Source organism: Pantherophis guttatus, chromosome 3 (genome assembly GCF_059756535.1).
Source record: "Pantherophis guttatus breed Tessera chromosome 3, ASM5975653v1, whole genome shotgun sequence".
In the NCBI taxonomy this organism is placed as follows: domain Eukaryota; kingdom Metazoa; phylum Chordata; class Lepidosauria; order Squamata; family Colubridae; genus Pantherophis; species Pantherophis guttatus.
Window position 1 is genome coordinate 127,714,551 of NC_142065.1, and position 21,117 is coordinate 127,735,667.

Here is a 21,117-nt window from a genome sequence, read left to right on the forward strand (position 1 = left end):
TGATCTGTTGGCAATCGATCGCTTTTCCAGAATTGTGCTAATACTAATCTTGCTGCTGTGATTATATGAAGTATTAGGTATTTTATGTCATTTCGGATGTTCTTTTTGATCATGCCCAATAGGAAAATCTCAGGTTCTAATTCAATTTCACAATCTGTAATTTCTCTTATCCATATCCTTACCTTGTTCCAGTATTTCTTAATGATGGGGCAAAGCCACCAAGCATGGTAAAAGGTTCCCTGTGTTTTTCTGCATTTCCAACAGGTCGGATCTACATTTGGGTACATTTTCGCAAGTCTTGCAGGGGCCAGGTGCCATCGATACCACATCTTATAATGATTTTCTTTGTAGGCCACCGATTTTGTCATGCTGTAATTAGTTTCCCAAACTCTTTCCCAGTCTTCTAGCTGTAGGCTGTGCCCGATGTTTCTCGCCCATGCTATCATCTGCCCTTTCACTAATTCTTCTGCCAAATCATATTCGAGTAAATATTTGTAGATTTTTGAAATTAATTTCCCTTCTTTAGATTCTAATAATTTATCCAACCTGTTTTGTTTCAAATCTATTCCCCCCTCCTCCTGATCCTTCCTATATCTTATCTTTATTTGTGAATAGGGCCACCAGTCTATTGCTATTCCTTGTTCTTTTAATTCTTCTCTAGTTTTTAATTTGCCCTGTGTATCTAATATTTCTCTATATCGTAATATTTTTTGTTCTGATAGTGTATTTGGGTGGGTAATTGCTTCTATTGTTGACAACCAACCGGGGATTTTCATATAATGCTTACTTTGAATTTGTTGCCATGTACTGATTAAAGATTTCCTAATAGTATGATTGTTGAAATGTTTATATGATTTGTTTCCAGAGTTCCAAATAAAGGCATGCCATCCCTTCATTAGGTCATGTCCTTCGAGCTTTAACAATCTTTGATTCTCCAAAGTTATCCATTCCTTGATCCATAGTAAACTGGCAGCCCTGTAATATTTTTGCCACGCTGGAAAACCGAAACCACCCCTAATTTTATCGTCTTGTAATATGTATAATTTTATTCTCGATTTTTTCCCCTCCCATACAAATTTTGAGGTTATTTTATCCAAATTATCAAAAAATTTCTTATCCAATTTTATTGGGATCGTTTGGAATAAATAAAGGAGTCTTGGAAGTATGTTAGATTTTACTACTGCTATCCTCCCCAGAAGGGACAACTTTAGTTTCCCCCATTTATCTAAATCTTCTTTAATTTTCTGGACCAAGGGTTCATAATTATCTTGTTTTATTGTTACAGTTCTAGCTGTCAAATGGATCCCCAAGTATTTCACCTTCTTAGTTGCCTGTAATTGTGAAACCTTTACTAATTGCTCTACGTGCTTCGCTGTCATGTTTTTTGTTATCATATTTGTTTTTTCTTTATTGATTTTTAGGCCTGCTACTCTTCCAAATTTTTCAATTTCTTTACCTCTATCTTTTTCAATAGGAACATTTTGTATGTAGTAGAAAAATAGTGAGGTTTGTGTTTATATCAAACAAGTTAAACAATCTGAGATTCACACATTTTCTGATGTATGATCATAATAAGTGTTTTTTAGATTCACACATTATAATATGTTTTTCTTAAAAATAGCCTCTTGAGTAAGTTGGAGTGGTAATATATAAATTTTCTAGTATAAAATAACCATATTGCATAAAATTGAAATATTGTACATTTTGTATTTTTAAACACTTTTATAAATATAAAATCATTCATTCTAAATATGTAATACTGAATGGGTAATCATTCTTAAAAATGAATGAAACAAAATAATAAATAACATATTTAGTAGCCAAGAAAAAAACATACCCAACATCAAGCACAGTAACAATGATAAGAGCTCAGCCCCATAGGGCCCAGACTTGACAGCAGAACCTGGTCTTCAGGTCCTTATGAATGGCCAGTAGAGTTGAGGTGCGTCAATCTTCAGGGGAATGATATTCCAGAGAGAAGGTTCTATGACAGAAAATGGCCCCTTCCTGGGTTCTACCAGATGATACCCCTTAACAGATGGGGCCTGGGCTATGCCTCTCTTGCTTTAAAATGTATATATAAGGTGGTTGGTTCATAAAAGTATGATTGGTATATTAAATTGAAAATATAGTTTATCTGAATAGTAATGATACATTGTTGTGGAGTTTATTTTAAATTAGGTTATTTTCATTGCAGATGTAGAAACTGATAACTTGTAAGCTATGCAACATGTCTACATTTTTGTCATTTTGCAGAAGTAAGCAGATAAAAAGCCAACAGTAAAAATAGAAAAATGATCAAAATTGGAGTGAAACAAGGTCATGTGTCCTGAATTACATCCTCCGGTTATGAAAGTGTCACTTTTTAGAGAACTAAATCTAAGAGCACAGTTTGCCAAATGGAATGTTGTTTAACCAGTCACAACCTATGGACTGGTGATTTGAATCAGGGTTTCCCTTTATTCTGACTAAACCTTCTAGTCTTGTTTGAATGTATTGTGACCTACTAAGCTGAATATAAGACGATCCAGTAAGTGCTTTGTAAATGCTTGTTTAAACAATGTTTAAATAAAACAGTGAGGGATGGAACCTGCTCATCAAACACTTGAGAGGCATAAATAGTTCTCCATGTTTGATACAATGGACCACACATGCAGGACTATTTCAGTGAATGCACAGAACAATGGTTGATATGAATGTAACATTTAATACAAAAATACAAATGATCATATTTAAGGGGATGCTTTGGGAGTTCATTGTATGCTTAAGTGTGCTGAACATTGTGTTCTGAATTATGCACTATAGGAGCTAATATTTTATATAACAGTTTGATGGCTGGAAAAGATATGACATGTGCAGATTGGGTTTCAGAACATGATGCTATTTTCAGAAGGAATGTCTAATATTGTAATCTCAATGATCCCAGTCTAACATTTGTACTTTATTGATATTGCTTAAATACATGGTGCTTAGATGGCAGATGGAGAAATGAAATCCCAGCTTACATAGCAGTTGTACCATCTGTAATGTCAACTTTTGCTCCCTCCCCCTCTCCAAAATTTGTTTCTATATTACATTATTGTAATGTCTGTCTGTCTATCGGCTTGGAATCAAGGCTGAATATCAATCTATCTCTTTAAAAAAAAACTCCTCTATGGCAATAGTTTTGTAGTGATTGTCATGAATATACCCTGTGCATAAGATCTCAGATTCTGGACCGGCATTTTCATATAACAGGGTGGATATTAAGCTTGAAATAAACCTCTCCAGAGACATAAGCCACATATTTAATACATTTCCAAATTGCTAGTGCTAGGTTGCACAGTTAGAATTCTGAGAGCATATTATGAGTGCTGCTACAAAAATGGTCATCACGAGGATGCTTGCTTACTGTATTTCCTAAAGCATATGCAAAGCCAGTCACAAACTCCCACTCTATTTATCAGAAAGTAAAAGTAATGGAAATGATCCTTACTGCTTTCTCTGTCTTCCTATAATGCTCTCTATTGACCCATAACTTAGCTTTGTCTTTTTTGTTAGGCACATTTAGCAGTTAGGCATTCCACAATTATGTTCTGTCTCTGTTTCCTAGGAATACTTGTGGGGTTTTGGAAATAACGACAGATTAGGACTTTAATTATAATATGTGAGCATCTCATAAAACATGTTTAGGTCAGGTAGAACATGCATCTAACAAAACAGAAGTCCTGTGAGGACATTAACATTTTGTCTTATCCTTTTTCTCCCGCCTTCCTTCCTGTCATTTTGTTTTTCAGTCAGACCCATAAAATTCCAGCTGCTGGTTCTTCCCCGATGTCTACTTAAAAAATAACTATACTTGGATCTTTGCTAGAGAAAAAAAATGGCTAAAGAATAAATTAAAAATGCTAGCAAGGAAAGGATACAATTCTCTATCCTGTGGTTCACGTGCTTAAATTGTAGCCTTTCGAAACAACATTTGTTTTTCGAATTTTTATTGAAAAAAATAGGAAAGCAAGCTACATAATACACATTTGTATTTACTGGGTTGTTTGCTTCTCACTTCAGAAAGCATAGGCTAGAGTAAGATATATTGGGATAGAAAAGTAAATATCCAAAACCTTTTACAGGGAACTTTTTGTATATTTAGTTAAGCATGTGGTAGTGCAATTGTTCATTTATGTTACTGACCTCTTTCTTAATAGGCTTCAAATAAAGTGTGCCTAGTTTTCTTAAAAACTGGAAAATATTGGTCAGGTCTGGCAAGTTTCTTTCAACTGAGTTATTTTTGAATGAGAAGTCCAGTAGTTTGTACTGAACTCAAATTAAAATATACTTGAAGAACAATTTTATGTTTATTATACTTGAAAAACTATTATATTGATTATGAAACGAAATGCAGAATATGTCTGAGGAAGAAATATAGGTGTGACATTATTATTGTATTTTTAACTAAGGTGGATTGGCTAAAAATTGAAGCTCTTTTTTTTTTTTTTTTGGAAGTCTCTGGGATCTGGAGAAGCTGATCCACAAATATTATCTCTGCACACTCATTTACCAGCATGTATGAATTATTGAAATAAAATAGGATTGCTAGATGTTGTCTTTTCAGAAAGAGTTTCTCAATGAAAATATAGAAGATACTCAATGGAAACCTCTTTAAAGCATAGTGCTTAAGGGGAAAAAAGCCAGCCAATGATTAGCTAGAAAAATGCTGTGGATTACATTTGGCCCAGAGATGTTTGGTTCCACAAGCATGTCCTACAGTATAGAAATACAAGGAGAATTTGAATCATAATTCTTTATTGAGAATAAGTCTTCCTGAATGTATTTGGAGTCACTTTTAAGTTTCAATGGAATTCTGTGTTCTTCTAATAGGCTGCGGAATGGTCCAGGAATGGGTTGATACAGTCTGATCTGCCTGGAGACTAAGTCATATTCTATGTTTTCAAACAAATATTGGAAATAATGAGCTGCTAGAAGGCATTTTCATTTCACCGTTAATCTTTGCAATCAACATTGGTTATTCAGTCACATTTGTAGCTAAACATTTAACACAAAAATCCCTATCTGGTCTAAGGATAGGTGCCTTCAAAAAGCTGAAATTATGTAAAAATGATGCCACTTACATGATTATGTAATGACACAAACTCAGCCAATACATAGCTGTTGAAATTAACGATGGTGCAGTGTTTACACTATGAATCATGTTTTGCCACTTGTCACCCCTGCTATGCAGATGCCCATGCAGATGTTTCAGAACAGTGGATTTAAGGAGACTCTCTAAAATTATTAATATTTAGAAACACAACATTGATAAAGAGTGATTGGAAATTTCCAAGAATAACTTGGATATAAAATCTCCTCATCAGGATTCTGCTATCTCACTCTAAATGTAACAGTTGGTCTCTCTATAGGTGAAGATAGAGATGTAGAAAGGATGTAGACATATATATTGTTACAAAAAGGCCTTGCAACAGATAGCCTTGCCAATATTTCAAAAGAAAATTTGTAGCTAATGTAGGATTTTCATATTTAAGTCCTCTAATAAACCTGTTAAGTGTATAATCAGACCATTCAGGTGTCAGTCTTCAGAACTGTAGTCTTGTTCTGCTTCCCATACTCTCTATGGAATTATTTATTTAGCATATGGCAACTGCCTATGGAAACGTGAGTGTACACAAGTTTCATACTGGTTCATGTGTAAGAATGTGTGGTCTTTGGCTGCAGGAAACTTTAGATTTTGGTTTTATTCACATTTTAAATTTACACCACTGACTGTTAAGTAAGGGAGGACAATTACCTGGGTTTCAGGCTCCTACTCCATTACCTTAACCACTACAATCTATGAACTGTGCCTCAGTAGCTTATATAAAATATGAAATACAAATTAAAACCTTAGATACTTAACTAATTTGACACTCTGATTATGAATAATTAGGATCACTAAGTTTTAGCTATGAAGTTAGAGCTTGGGAGGGAAGCATATTCCAAAGAAGTGGAGCAGATAAAGAAAAGCCTTGCCCAAGTCTCTGTGAGTGAAATCTACAGCAACAATACCCTAATTAACTCTGTAAACCAGCCAGATCAGACAGAAAAACTATGTATGGCTGTGAGAGGGGAAAAAAAATGCTGTGGCTAAATGCTATGAAAACTCTGTGGCTTGGCATATCTTTCTCATATGTATTTGTTTTGGTCACTTAGGTCATTGAGATCCTGTTCCATGTACTCCTCTAGACAAAGGACTTTTGACTAAGATGAGAGCTTTGTAATCCATGGCATTCCATGGAACATTGCTTAGTGTAATATATAGTTGTTGCCATTTTAGTGCTAGAAGAAGATGCCCCTCTTTTAGATTTTAATGGTTTGGGGATAATAATTCTGGTATGAGTGTTTCTGTGTGTCTTTTGCCAGTTACTATTCATAGTCCATTCAGACATTTGCTGTTGGGCAAACTGAATGTACAATAAATGTGTGCATTGGACTGCAACTCCACTGAACATGGCAATTGCAGGATGTGGAGAGTAGTTTTGTGAGGCAGCTGGAGGGCAGGCAATAACCTGAAGAAAATCAAATAGCAAATTTAGTGATTGGCTAAATCTCTGCTGCTACAAGGAAAATCCTTCTAAATTTCCTATAAGATGTAGTCTGTTAAGAATATCTCACCTCAACCTGTAAATATTTTATAAAGGCCCAGACCTTCCTCTGTTACTGTTGGATCAGTTCAAATTAAAAACAATGCAATTACACTTGAGGATTTAGGAGTAAAATTTAGTCCGGTAAACTACTAGTAGATAAATTGCCCACTGTCTATATAATCTGACATTTCCTGCCTTTATATGCACAGGAATTGCTTGTCTAATGAGCATAGTTTATTTAATGAGACATCTGTGGTAAACATCATATTCATCCTACCGGTATGTGTAATTGAAGACTTTCTACCTGGTGGCATTTGATGATAGAGATGTAGGTTTTATCCTTACTATTATGTTTTTGGCTTTATCACTGATGAGCATCCCTCTCAGTTTAATCTGTTGGAGAGAATTGACACTGCACTGCAGCTTGGCTTGGGTCACATGCATACTTTAAACTGCATGAAGCTCTGATGACTTGCTTCAGAATTAATCCAGCACTATCGAGAGGCAGGATTTGAGGTCTTGTACAAAACGAGAGTGCAACTGTCAGCTTTCTGCTCTTTCACTTTTTAACATTTGGAGCGTTACCTTTCTAGTTATGAGTGTACAAGATTATGAAGGAGGTGGCCAAAATTCAGGTGAGTCTTGATTTTTGAGGGAGAGAGGGAAGAGAGGGAGGACGAAGAAGAGAGAGAGAGAAAGAGAGAAAGAAAGTCTCTTTTAAACTACTAGTTGTTCCTATTTTAGTGAAAAGTTTGCTGGAATCATATACACTTGTTCAGAAGGTGCATTTTCCTTATATTTCTTCAAGTTTAATTTGTTATATTGAGTTGGAATTTCATGGCAACATATTGTGAAAGTATGTCCCTAAAATATGTAATGTCATAGTCCTCTGTTACTTAAGGCATAATGTGATTTTTTCAGAATTTTGGTACAATATAGGTAAACAAGCCCCTATTTACTGATACTAAAATAAAAGATGGATTTAATGCAAAATATTAAATGTGCATTATAATATTTTGGATTAAGTAAAATAAATACCTTTGGATTTCATAAATGGAAGCAAGGCACTGTGGTTAGGAGAGTCATAGTTGAATTATGTTTGATTGCTTTGTGATCACTGGTAATAAAAATTGAGTTCAAATGGAGAAAAGCAAAATGTTGTGGGCAAAATCAATTCCGGTTTCTTTTTTCTTCTTGAATGTGCTAGTTTCTTTTCTGACTGATTTAGATGCTTTGTTGGAAGGTTCCGTAAGCATACAAAATACCGTGTCTGGGAAGTACTGGATCATGTTGCAAAAATTCTGTTATTGTTGTTTTAGAAAATTCTATTTTCTTATCAGAAATGTTCATATTTAGTTAATAACTAAGATGCAGATTTTCCATCTCCTGAGACCCAAGAAAATTCCTTAAAGTTTGTAATCTTACATTTTATTCATGTTTTTAATGATATAATTCTTAACTCTTCAGTGATGTTAGGCTAAATTTCAGTGTTAAGCCTATAGTTCTGTTGTGCAGTGGTAAGATATCGCAGGGGAAGTGCAACATGTAACTTGATAGTAGAGTATATGATTTGCCTGTATGATTCTTTGGATTTTATTTTTGAATAATTATCTAACACCCTGGAAAATCTGGATTGGTTTAACTAGCAGCTTCCTGTTAGCATAAAAACCTAGCATTAACATAATGTTAATTGGAATTTAAAAAACTCTTTTTTAGTATTGCTTCACATTTGAAAAAGAAACTTTCATTTCAAATGTATGATGAATGATTAAAATACATCCCTGACCATTAAAAACGGAAGACTAAAGAAAGTATTCGTGTGCATATTATTTCAGTGTATATTGAATCTTTAGCTGATTCTCCAGAATATTTTCATTATAAAAATTATATGCTGGAATTATTTTTATATGATTTTTTGGGGATTAGGTTAGTAGTGAAGTTGAGTTCTGCTTTGAGTTGAAGTTCTGCTTACAAAAAGCAGGCTGTTGTTGAGCTTTAGAGCTTCACCCTATGGTTCCCATATTGTGTATTGGTGGTGGGTTGCCCCCGGTTCGGACCGGTTCTCAAGAACTGGTAATAAAATTGGCAGGAGGCTCCGCCCACTAACCTGGACATCATCATAAGTGATCTGTGCATGTGTGGGCGCGATGCAAACCGGTAGTAAAGGTAAGTAGAACCCACCCCTGCTGTGTATCATGATACCTTGGAGTGTTCCAGCATATTCACAGGGGGTGCCACAAGATAATATTTTAAAATTTTAAGGGAAACGCTACACATCTATCAGATGCCACACAAACTACTTAAGGTAGTTCACACTTTTGGCCTAGAGCTCCTTGAAAAAAATTACTGAAGCAACTAAGGATGCCTTCAATGAAGAAAGTTTTGAGAACCTTTGACCTGACGTATTCTAGAGTTAATGAGCAGGAAAAAAATAATAAAAGAAAACTATTGGTTTTTAAAGTATAGTGGAGTGGATTATCAATATACATAACACTATAAAACATTCCAGTTAATTAGAATTCAGTGGATGCGTTGGTGTTGAATAGTGTATGATCAAAAAATAAGGAGAAATAAATCTGTTTATTATTGTTATACATAGCAAACTTTTATGGATTAAGAGCACTTTTTTCAAAGTATTTGTCAATTATATTTTTTTACTATCTTTTGAGACACATGGGTACTGCTCAGTTATTTGCCAATGATGGATCAGGATGAGAAAGGAATTTGAGGCCACCCTTCATATCCACAGCGAAGCTGCTGCTTCAGTAAGATCTCCTAGTCACATTCAGTGCTTCACAATGTAATATTTTATGCAATAGCAGAAAGGTTTAATGAAAAAAATCATTTTTGAAACAAAGTAAATTGTTTCGTTAATAAAAATTTCTCTGATCCTTACTCTGTTATGCTGGTTATGCCAAATAAGAAATGAACCACTGTAGTTGATTATGGGAGGTGTGATTGTTCTCTGAAGAATGTAAGATATTCAGGACTGTTTGAATAGCAACTGTCAGGACAAGCAAGCTAACAATTAATCTGTGGTATTGTTCTTAGAGTGAATCTAGTAGGGTAGCTGGCATAGCTATCATTCATGTAATAACAGCTACATTTGTACAATCAGCAGAACTGAGAAAGACAGATATAAACTATTGGTGTTGGGAAACAACTGGGAAATGGTTTGCTTGAGTAAAAACAATAGCATAAAGATGTTAAATAGTGCAAGCTGAGCAAGAACTGCCAATTAAAAATTGATCTTCATGGTGTTGTTCACAAAGTAATTCCAGCAACTAACTAGAATATTCAATGATTAATTCAATCATTTTTATACGAATATGGTAGGTCAGTATTATTATTCTCATTTTAGACATGGGAAGTTTTATTCAAGACACTACAAAAGTCATATGGTGGCTTCCCTGATAAGTTGATGTGAAAGATTTTAAATGAAATTTCCCAATGCCATTTTTATTTTGGCAAAAAGGTATTTGGAGGGGGGGCATTTTCCCAGGTGTATGGATGCTATTTATTTTATTCCTACCTTTATCATTTTTACAAATAACTCAAGGCAGCAAACATATGTTCCTCCTATTTTCCCCACAACAACAACCTTGTGAGGCAGGTTGGGCTGAGAGAGAGTGACTGGCTGTGAAATACTTGGTTATGAAAATGAGGAAAAATGTTGATTATATGGCATCTACTCTTCTTTTTCATTGCTAATAATACTACTATTAGCTTTTCATAGCTTATAATACTATCATAATGATTATTTTCTACAGAGAAAAGAGCATTGGGGATTATCTCCCCAGGAATGTTTCCTTCAGCCAAATTAGGAATGTAGTCACAGTCCCTATATCTTGAATAGTGAAATATGTCAACAGCAACTCTATTTGTTATTGTTCAGTTGCTAAGTGATGTCCAACTCTTTGCGACCCCATGGACCATAGTACCCCAGGCCTCCTGTCCTCCACTGCTTCTCAGAGTTTTCCCAAATTCACGTTCATCACATCAATGACACTATTTAACCATCTCATCCTCTGCCTTCCCCTTTTCTATTTGCCTTGAATCTTTCCCAACATTGGTCTTTCCCAATGAGTCTTCTCTTCTCATTTAGTGGCCAAAGTATTTGAGCATCAGCTTCAACCATCTGTCTTTCCTAAGTGGTTTGATCTCCTTGCAGTCTGAGGGACTCTCAAGAGTCTTCTCCAACACCACAATTTGAAAGCAAATCTTTAAGAAGTCTCTTAAAATGTAGTTAATTAATTGGGTAATTTGGGGGATTATGTTGGAGTTTGTAAGGAAGTTAAATTGCAGAACTATTAATATAGGGTTCATACATTTCTTCATTTGATTGTCATTATTGCTTTCTTATGCATTTATTTAGTAGCATAAGAAAAGACATTTTGTTATATATTTTGTTTGTAAATAAAAAAAAAGACATTTTGGTAGTTTAGGATATGCAACATTCTGTGTCTAATGCTAATACTAGATCCAATTATTATTGATTTCTTGTTCGAATAGAAATTATAAGAAATACAAAAATTGCATAAAGAGGGGAACCTATAAATAAACTTCCAGTGAGAATTCATGGTGAACTAGACATCCCAGAAGGAATGGTGACAGTACTGCAGCAGAGATCTGTGGTCTCACAATGAATTCTGGCTGGATTAGTCTCTCCAGAAAAGGAGAGATTATTACTCTGGACATCTGCTACTTGTGACTAGGACTTGTGCAGGAACTGAGTTTTTTCCTGTGCGCTGCTCCCACTATCCATGAATGGGTTAATGCTTCAGCCTTTGGCAAACAACTGAGTGTTAAATAAAGACAAAAGACAAAGGACTTCCCCCTTACCCCACTGCTCAGCCACACCCCCTAGTCCCATGATACCCCAGTCTTCGCTCAGTTGTTTGGCAAACTCTGAAGTGTTTCCTGGAAGCTCCTGCTTTAAGGTATTGCTTTCCCTCTTTCTCTCTCATTCCCTTCTCAGGGACGCCTAGGTTTTTATTTTATTTTTGAATATTTCCTTCCCCCGGGGATTTTCTTCTTTGCTGCTTTATTTAAGTTTTTTGCTTTTTTCGCTAATTGCCGCTCTCAGCGGCAGCGCTGATCAGCTGGGCGTCGGGTTCGGGAAGCCGAGCTGCCCACACAGCGCTTTCGCCCGGCGCTATCGGCGCCAAACTTCAAAAGCTGCTGGAAGCCGCGCGGGGTGAAGAGGAAAGCGATTGGCTTGGATTCACGCCGATCGCGCCAAAGCCTGCAGCGTGCAGCCGTGGTTCGCCCGGCTAGCCCTGCCAGCCACCGCAGCGCTGCAGAAAGGGCCCCCGTGAGCGGATAAGAAGCACGGCAGCTGGCTGGACCTCCGGGCCTCCAGCATAAGTCCTGTGCATACGGAAGCCGCCCGAGCCACATCCCACATGGGCGCCCGCCATCTTGGAGACCACGTGGGCTGCCATCTTGGACAAGCATTTTCCGGCGGCTCCGACAGGCTCACCAAGCCCTCAAGAGGGGTGCCTGGGATAAGAAGAGTTAGCTGGTGAGACCTTCGGACTCTCAGCTGCTGCTACTCATCGGGTGGGGCAGAGTGCTCAAGTCTCGCCGGCACACAGCGGAGAGGGGGGGCCTTGCTCAGGAACAGAGCACAGCTCCATCGCGCCATGTCTGACTCCCCTTTCTCCTCAGACCCGGAACTGGAACTGAGCCCACCTCGCAAGGGGGCCAAATCTTCCAAAAAGAGTTCCAAAAAGCGGTCTGAAAACCCTAGCCACAGGTCAAAATCTGGGACGGGGCTAACCTTCCAGGACAAGGATGCGCAAAGATGCCATCAGGCGCTTGAGAGACAGTGTGCCAAGGCCCAAAAGGCGCTGGCTATGTCCCCCACCAGGGGGCCAAGACCAGAAAACGCTACGCTTTCCACGCCTAGGGAGTCACCCTCCGCAATGGCCGCCTGGACGGAGCTAGCACAGATCCCGGCGACCCCGGTCATGACAGAGAGGGGGCTCCAACAGGTCGCTTCCCCTGCCCCGGTCCGGAGCGAATCAGCGCCCCTCTCGCCAGCAGGGCCTTCGCACAGCCCTGCCCCGTGCGCAGGAGCTCAGGGGGGGCCATCAGCACCATCACATCTGGACTTCCAGGCCATGTTCTCCACGGCGCTATCATCGTTCTTAGCCGCCAGCTGGCAACAGGCGGCCCCACCTTCTCAACCAGCTCAGGTCCAGGGGTCTCACCAGCAGGCCCGCAACAAGACCTTGGCCCCCTTGGCACCAGAGTCCTCCGAGGAGTCAGATCAACCAGACGAGGCCCCCGAGGACGTCGAGTTCTCAGAAGATGAGGGCCTGAACCCAGACACTCCTGCTTTCACTGGCCTCTTTCGACAGCACTATTTAGGTCACTCCTCCACAAGGCGCGACTCACGACTAACCTGGGAGTGCCAGGGGAGGTGAAATCTACATCAACCTCCACAGCGGGGCCCCACGATGCCCTATTCAAGTCATCCAAACAGGAAAAGGACTGCATCCCCTGCCCTCGGCTGTTCTCTGATGTCATCCAAAATGCCTGGGGGCAACCAGCTTCTCAAACTACACCAAGCAGCCTAGACAAGAAGCTCTACTGTTCGGCCCCGGAGCTGGAGGATCTTCTACTCCTCCCTACTGTGGACCAGCCGGTCGCAGCCCTGTCATCTCCATCACTGGTTTCCACAGAGGCACTGGATGGGCTCAAGGCGGAGGAAAAGAGAACGGAGTGGGCCTTCCGCAAAACACACTAAGCAGTAGCCTGGGCAATCAGGACTTCCACAGCCACGTCCTTCTTCAACAGAGCGGCCCTCATTTGGCTGCGCCAGATGCAAGAAAGACTCCCTCTGGAGGACACCAGGCTACAACAAGACATCAACAAGATTATTGCGGCCACCGAGTACGCCTCTGATGCTTCCTTAAACTCAGCAAAATTCGCATCAAGGGCCCTAGCCTCCACCATCACGGCTAGGAAGCTCTTCTGGCTGCACCCCTGGAAAGCGGACCTTAAGGCTAAATGGAAGCCGGCTGCAGCTCCCTACAAGTCACCGAACCTCTTTGGAGCAGCTCTGGATCCGGTCCTAGTCGAGGACAAGGATAAGAGGAAGATCCTGCCATCGTCTTACCGCCGCCAGGACCAGAGGTACTCCCCTTATCCGGTTCAACAGCCCTTTCGGCCTGTCTCAGGACCCAGGGGGTCCTTCTCGCACCGCTCCAATTACATGGGAGGTGACAGACCACATGACAGGCAGCAGTCACGGGACCGGGGCAGGAACCAGCAATCCAGAAAGCCCTTCCGTGAGGCAGGCTTCAAACCCGCCAGAAGGGGAAAGTGACTCCAAGGCCGAGGGGCCCATAGGGGGAAGACTGCTCCTCTTCCACACCAATGGGCCCAGTTGACCTCGGACTCGTGGGTAAGGCGCACCATCTCATATGGACTATCAATAGAATTTGCAGGTCCGCCGCCTCAGCGCTTCATGCGGTGCCCGGTCCCCCAGTCCTCCGAACTTCGGGCCCTGATGTCCCAAGAACTGAACCACCTGCTGGAGGTCAGAGCCATAGAGATGGTACCTCCAGCCCACCAGAGCTCCGAGTTCTATTCAAGCCTCTTCCTCGTCCCCAAGAACTCAGGGGGATGGAGGACTATCCTAAATCTAAAGAAATTGAACCTGTCTGTGCGATACCACAAGTTCAAAATGCACTCACTTCAATCGATTCTAACGGGGGTGAGGCAGGGAGACCTTCTCCAATCAGTAGACCTTCGGGAAGCCTACCTCCACGTCCCCATTCACCCGGACCACAGGCAATTCCTAAGGTTAGAATATGCAGGCCAACACTTTCAATACTGGGCCATGCCTTTCGGACTATCATCGGCACCCCGCACCTTCACCAAACTGGTGGCGGTGGTGGCAGCCAAACTGCGAGCCACTCCGGTCAGGGTCCTCTGCTACCTAGACGACATCCTGATACTCTCGACAACTCACGATCAGGCGGTCAGAGACTTACACCTAGTCCTCGAAACGTTTCAGAACCACGGGTTCACAATCAACCTCGAGAAGAGCCATCTTCAACCCTCCACTCGGATCCTCCACCTAGGGGCAGTGATAGATTCCTCCAGAGGACAGGTCTTCCTATCACCAGACAGGGTCCAGAGTCTCCAACAACTGGCCCTTCAAATCCTGTCAGGGAGGAAGGCCACTGTCCTCCAGCTATCGTGCCTCCTGGGGAAGATGGTCTCCTGCTTCGGCATCGTTCCGTGGGCATGCAAACATTCGAGGGCTCTCCAATGGCTATTACTCCCTTACCAACGTTTGGGGAGGGCAAACTCGAAACGCAAGATTCACCTCACCCCCAAGGTGCGTCTCTCCCTCAGATGGTGGACATCCACGGCGCTCCTCAAGGGTTCAGAGTTCTTAGACCCAGACAGACTGATCCTCACAACGGATGCAAGTCTTCGGGGATGGGGGGCGCACCTGCACAACGGGGTAGCTCAGGGCCAGTGGACCAAGGCCGAGCAACGCAACAGCATCAACCTGTTGGAACTCCGGGCGATCAGATTAGCCCTGTGCCACTTCCGGTCCACGGTTCAGGGCCGGCATGTTCTGGTCCTGACAGACAATATCTCGGCCAAGGCCCACGTGAACAGGGAAGGAGGCACGAGATCTCGCACCCTGATGCTAGAATCCGAAGGCCTGTTCGAGTGGGTGGAAAAACACCTGCTCTCGATCAGGGCACACCACATTTCAGGGTCAGCCAACGCAAGAGCAGACTGGCTCAGTCGGATAATGATAGATCAGGCGGAATAGCAACTCCACCCCGCCTCTTCAGGGAGATCGCCTCCAGGTTCGGGAGACCAGTGGTGGACCTATTCGCGTCGCCAGCCAACGCCCAGCTCCCCCGATTCGTGTCACGTTACCCGACACCACAAGCAGAAGACCACGACGCCCTTCACTGCAAGTGGCCAGCAGGTCTCCTATATGCGTTTCCGCCAGTCCCACTGATTCCTCGCCTGGTGCGGAAGCTACTGGCAGAAAGGGCCGAGCTACTCCTGGTGGCCCCAAACTGGCCGCGAAGACCGTGGTTCGCCGACCTGGGGGCCCTGTCAGTGGAGCAACCGTGGGTGATCCTGCCACACCAGGTGGTACTATGCCAGGGCGAGGTCAACCACCCAGAACCGCAGTGGCTCCAATTAGCCGTCTGGCATTTGAACGGGTCATCCTGAAAAAGGACAACTTGCCAGATTGCATTGTCAGCACCATTCAGGCGGCCAGACGTCCATCAACAACTCGGATTTACGAGGCATCCTGGAAGGCCTTCTGCAGCTGGAGTTCCGAGCACCACGTGGATCCCACCACATCAAGGATTCAAGACATCTTACTGTTCCTTCAGGCGGGGTTAGACAGGGGGCTGGCCCCAGCGACCCTAAGACGCCAGACCGCAGCCTTATCGACCGTCATCTCCTGTTCACCATACCAGTCCCTATCGCATCACCCGCGGATCAGAGGGTTCCTCCACAGGGCAACTAACCTACACCCACCTGCAGTGCACTGTTACCCATCCTGGGATTTATCACTAGTGTTACAGGCCCTGACAGGCCCTCCCTTCGAACCACTGGACTCGGCCTCCCTCAAACACTTGACTCTCAAGGTGACCTTCCTCATAGCGATCACCTCAGTGAGGCGAGTCTCAGAGTTAGCGGCCCTTTCCATCCGTAAGGACCTCTGCATGTTTAAGGATTCCTCCGTGGTTCTCTGTCTGGACCCGACCTTCATCCCAAAAGTGAACTCTTGGTTCCACCGGGCCCAGGAACTTATTCTGCCGGACTTCTGCCCATCCCCAAAGGACCACAGGGAGAAGCGTTGGCACACTAGATGTCCGTTGGGCGATCTGGACATACATACACAGAACTGCCTCCTTCCGTCACACAGAAGCCCTCCTGTTCTCGTTCAACCCTGCGTCCATGGGACGGAAGATCTCGGCTCCCACGGTCAGCAGATGGATCAGGGCCTGCATCGCATTAGCCTACGATTTGAATGCCAGTCAACCACCAGACAACATCCTTCCCCACTCAACCAGGAGCACGGCCACATCTGCAGCCTGGGCTACACAGGCCTCTGTAGCTGATATTTGCAGAGCAGCAACCTGGTCCTCTGTATCGCCCTTCATCCGGCACTACAAGATAGACGTTTATGATTCAGCCGAGGCGGTGTTTGGCAGCCGGGTGCTCCAGCGGGTCGCGACTAGAGAGGACTCTGCGGGCAGTCAGCTCCCCACCCAGGGGACATAAGCTTGGGTATATCCCATTCATGGATAGTGGGAGCAGCGCACAGGAAAATGGACGTTGTCTTACCTGAATGTCCCTTTTCTGGGCGCTGCGTACACTATCCATTCCCGCCCGTTCTTTGGGCTTCCTGCCCGGTGGTGATTTTCTCTCCGTTATCTACTTCTAGCCATGTTGGAGCTGGTTTGTTAATAAAGTTTTGGTTGTTTCTACATCCTGGCTCTGTCAATGATTCTGCGCCACACCTTTGCTCAGACTGGGGTATCATGGGACTAGGGGGTGTGGCTGAGCAGTGGGGTAAGGGGGAAGTCCTTTGTCTTTTGTCTTTATTTAACACTCAGTTGTTTGCCAAAGGCTGAAGCATTAACCCATTCATGGATAGTGTACGCAGCGCCCAGAAAAGGGACGTTCAGGTAAGACAACGTCCATTTTGTGGTCAGCTCCTGAGTTGAGCAGCTGGGAGTCAAGGGATTTCTATCAAGCTCACACTGTAATGCAGCCTATATATGGACATAAGGGCCACACAAGCATGTTTGGATGTAACTAATTTACACCTAAAGAGAAAGCAGCAGGATCCTGAGCAGCAGGATAAGAAAATTTTACTTGGTGAGTCAACATTCTTTCTGGATTATAAAGGGAAAATGTTTTAAATACTTAAACACTTTTGGCAAAAAGCTTAACAAGGAGTGGATGTAAGAAAATTTAAAACAGATAAAGAGGATAGTTATTTTGAAATATTTTTTATGCAGGTGCTTTTGAACAAATTGGAATTAAAATAGACAAATGAACAGGACTTCTGTGGGAATATTTTTTAGTTTATTATTAAAGAGTACAGATGATTGATTTTACAAAACAAAACATAATGGTAATACGAGCCAGACTGTGATACTGACTATAACTCTGATTGTAACTATGGAGATGCTGACAGTTTTGCTGACTGTAAAAAAGGGGAAGCTTGCTTTTTTTCTTTTCCTTGTTTGAGACACTTTCATGTTTGGATTATAATATCATAATGTCTGCTACCAGAAAGCAGCAAAAATAGTAGAGGGGAGAAAAGGATTGCTGGAGCAAACTGCAGAAACGAATTACACAGTTTTTATTCAGAAAATGCCTAAGGAACTGGTAGTAAATTAGCTGAATCACTTCATCTCAAATTGACTAAATCACTTGATACTAAATTGGTAACTTTTGAGAAAAGGGTGGATAAAAAACTTATAAAGATAAAAAGGAAATGAAACAAGAAATTTCAGTCTCAGTTGCAAGAAGCATTTAATGGAGAAAAAATAACAGGGAAACCAAATGACGGAATTACTGTGATATACTAGGGTTTGTCAAGAGACATGAAAAGAAAATTAAGAGAAGTTCTGGTGCCGATGGAATATAGTGACCAATGATTTTCTTATTTACAGTTATTAGAAAGTAACAGAAGAGTTCATGGTTTTGAACATGTGAGACTGAGTTTGAAACTGAATTGTGTAGAAATTATGAATATGTAATTGCTGAAATGTATAAACTTTTAATAAAGTTTGAAGCAAGAGCAAGTGAAAGAATGTATCAAACTGGGTTAAAATTTTAGTTATAACATGTAGTACCTTACGATTCTTGACAAATATATCTTTTCTTTTATGTACACTGAGAGCGTATGCACCAAGACAAATTCCTTGTTTGTCCAATCACACTTGGCCAATAAAGAATTCCATTCTATTCTATTCTAGATGGAACAATGGGAAAATATATGGTTGAAAACATTAATATTTGTGCTATGCTATAATCTTAAAAAGGTTTTTTATAAAATGATGAATTATTGATATAATCTGAGAAATTTTCTAGAATATATAAAGACATTTCAGATTTATGTTAGAAATATGAACACAAGAAGGACATTTTATCATGTTTGGTGGACATGTAAAAAAGCTAGAAAATTTTGGATTCCAATACATACACAGATTAAGAGGATTTTAAAGATCAATATACCATTGAGACCAGAGATGTGTCTTTCAGGATTGATTCACTCTAATTCATTTTTTGTAAATGCCATAATATTAATAAGACTTATAAAACATCAAATATATTCCACAGTTGGGTAAGCTTTCATGAAGTTTTAAGTATTGGGAAATTTTGCACATTCCTTTCAGTTCTTTTCCATCTTTTTAAGAGGAGACTTTCAAGCTTATGTCATCTAAATGTATTAATTGTTAATAGATGTAAGCTTGAAATCTCTTGATTCAGAGTTCCTGTGCCAGTACGTTCGTCTAAATTCCTGGATACGTTCAATATGATGATTTGAAGGCACAGATCAAAGTTATGTTGATGAGAGTCAATTACAGGTTCCGGTTATAAATCTAATAATGCCAAATTAAAGATCAAAGGTATCTGAAATGTCTGGAAATAGTTTGAGGTTGCAAAGAGTTAGCAAACTTTACACCATAATAAATCTATTAATTTTTAAGATTATCAGATCAGACTAATTGGAAAAAACAGAATATGTCCATAGAAAGAGCTGCAGGATGAGAGAAAAAAGATTTCTCAGACAAAAAGATTTAGTTCTTTATATATGCTACTTGGGTGGGTGGGTGGGTGGATGAACAGATAATAAATTCCCCATTCACAAGAAGAACAAATACTATCTGTTCATCCACCCACCCACCCACCCACCCAAACCAAAGATGTATTTCCAAAAAGATAATATTTATAAATGGACAAATAATTACTACAGTTATATGATTAATGCTCAATACAGCATTGTTAAATAATAAACCATACCAAGCAAAGAACACTGAGTTGTTTTCATGAAATAAAAGCCAAGTATAAATTTTTGAACTCCACTATATTATTATCTTTTTTTTCATTAAACTTTTTTATTCATTAAATATTGACTGAGTTACATCAACTGAACATTTAAAAATGTGTCACAAATATGATTGACTGGTGCTATGGTTGATACGGGTTACTGCCAGCATCCTAGATATAAACCAAGTATCTTCTTAAAATATATGATGTTCCGAGTAGCACAGTTTTTTGCAGTTCCGCTGGTGTTATTGCAGGAAGCTGCAATTTCTTGATGTGTTTTGTAAAATTCTTGGACATGGTACCAAGTGCCCCGATGACAATGTATCATTGTTACATGTTTTATCCATAGCCATATAGTTTTGATGGCCAGGTTGCTATATTTCGTGATTTTTCCCAGTTCTTTCTACTACAGTGAGGGTCCAGCAGTCATGACAGGGTTAATGCAGCCTTCCGGTCCGGACTGAGTCTGCAGTTTGTGAAGCTCCTCCCATTTCCTCTGGCTTCCCAGATTTCAGACTCAGTCTATCAAAACGGACTGTTTTTAGCTGAGCTGCAATTAATTTAATTATATAGCTGACAATTTTTTCTGATTGCATTTACCACGACTTGGTTTCAAAACTGCAGGGCTCCCAGGGGTCTGCTTGAGCCCTGTCTCTCTTCCAGCGAGAAGGGCTCACGCCCAAAACTGCTGAGGACCGCATCAGCGGTTTTGCCTGGCTCTCCCGGTTGTCCGGTTGAGGGCCATCTATTCCAACGAGAACGGCTTCGGTCGGAGACCGCTGAAGACTGCTCTTGTAGCAGTGGGTCTGCCGGCTGGCAGATCCTGGAATAGCATCCCTGAGGTTTCTCCCTCACACGCTTAGCGGCAGAAACAGCGGTTTCTATCCATCGCAGAGTGGGGTGGCATTTTAAGGGCTCGCGATTTCAAAATGCATTGCTGGATCCTGGTAAGCCCTTTCCAATTGATCCGTTTCCCGGATCTTGAGGCAAGAGACCTGTTTTTCCTTGGGGCGAATACGGAGCGGGGCTATTCGCAGGCATTTGAGTCATCGTAGTTGGGCTGCCATTTTGTGGACTTGGTGCGACCGCCATTTTAGGCACAAATTAGTGCTGGCTGCCATTTTGTTTGCCCTGCATGCCTTTTGAATCCTGTTTCTGGCGATTAATTGAATTGGGATCTTATTAGGCCACATGGAGTCCAGAGCTTCTTCTCACCTCTCAAAGAGGACAACCTCTACCCAGGGATCAGATTCAGCGGACCCCTCTGATCAGAGACCCTCTAAACACAACAGGTCTGCCCCTTCAAAGGAGCCTTCCTCTAGAAAGCCTTCCAAGGCTAGTGAGAGAGCCGAGTCATTGAGGCACAAAGCTATTGAGCGGGCTATTGAAAAAGCTATAAGGGAGGCCACTAAGAATGAAGCATTCCAAT

General features: G+C 41.4%; 1 protein-coding gene across 6 annotated transcripts in view; it reads left to right on the forward strand.

Annotated features, from left to right (window-relative positions):
- SLC12A7 (solute carrier family 12 member 7) overlaps window positions 1–21,117 on the forward strand; it is a 108,849-nt gene that overhangs the window by 20,299 nt on the left and 67,433 nt on the right. For 2 of the 6 annotated variants that reach the window (XM_034411837.3, XM_087891279.1), the window contains exon 1: window positions 7,113–7,252. The exons of the other annotated variants lie outside the window; for them this stretch is intronic. In XM_034411837.3, the coding sequence (XP_034267728.1) occupies window positions 7,213–7,252 (40 nt within the window). In that variant the 5' untranslated portion in view covers window positions 7,113–7,212. Of the gene's footprint in view, window positions 1–7,112; window positions 7,253–21,117 lie in introns of those variants that run through there. 6 annotated transcript variants of the gene reach the window in all.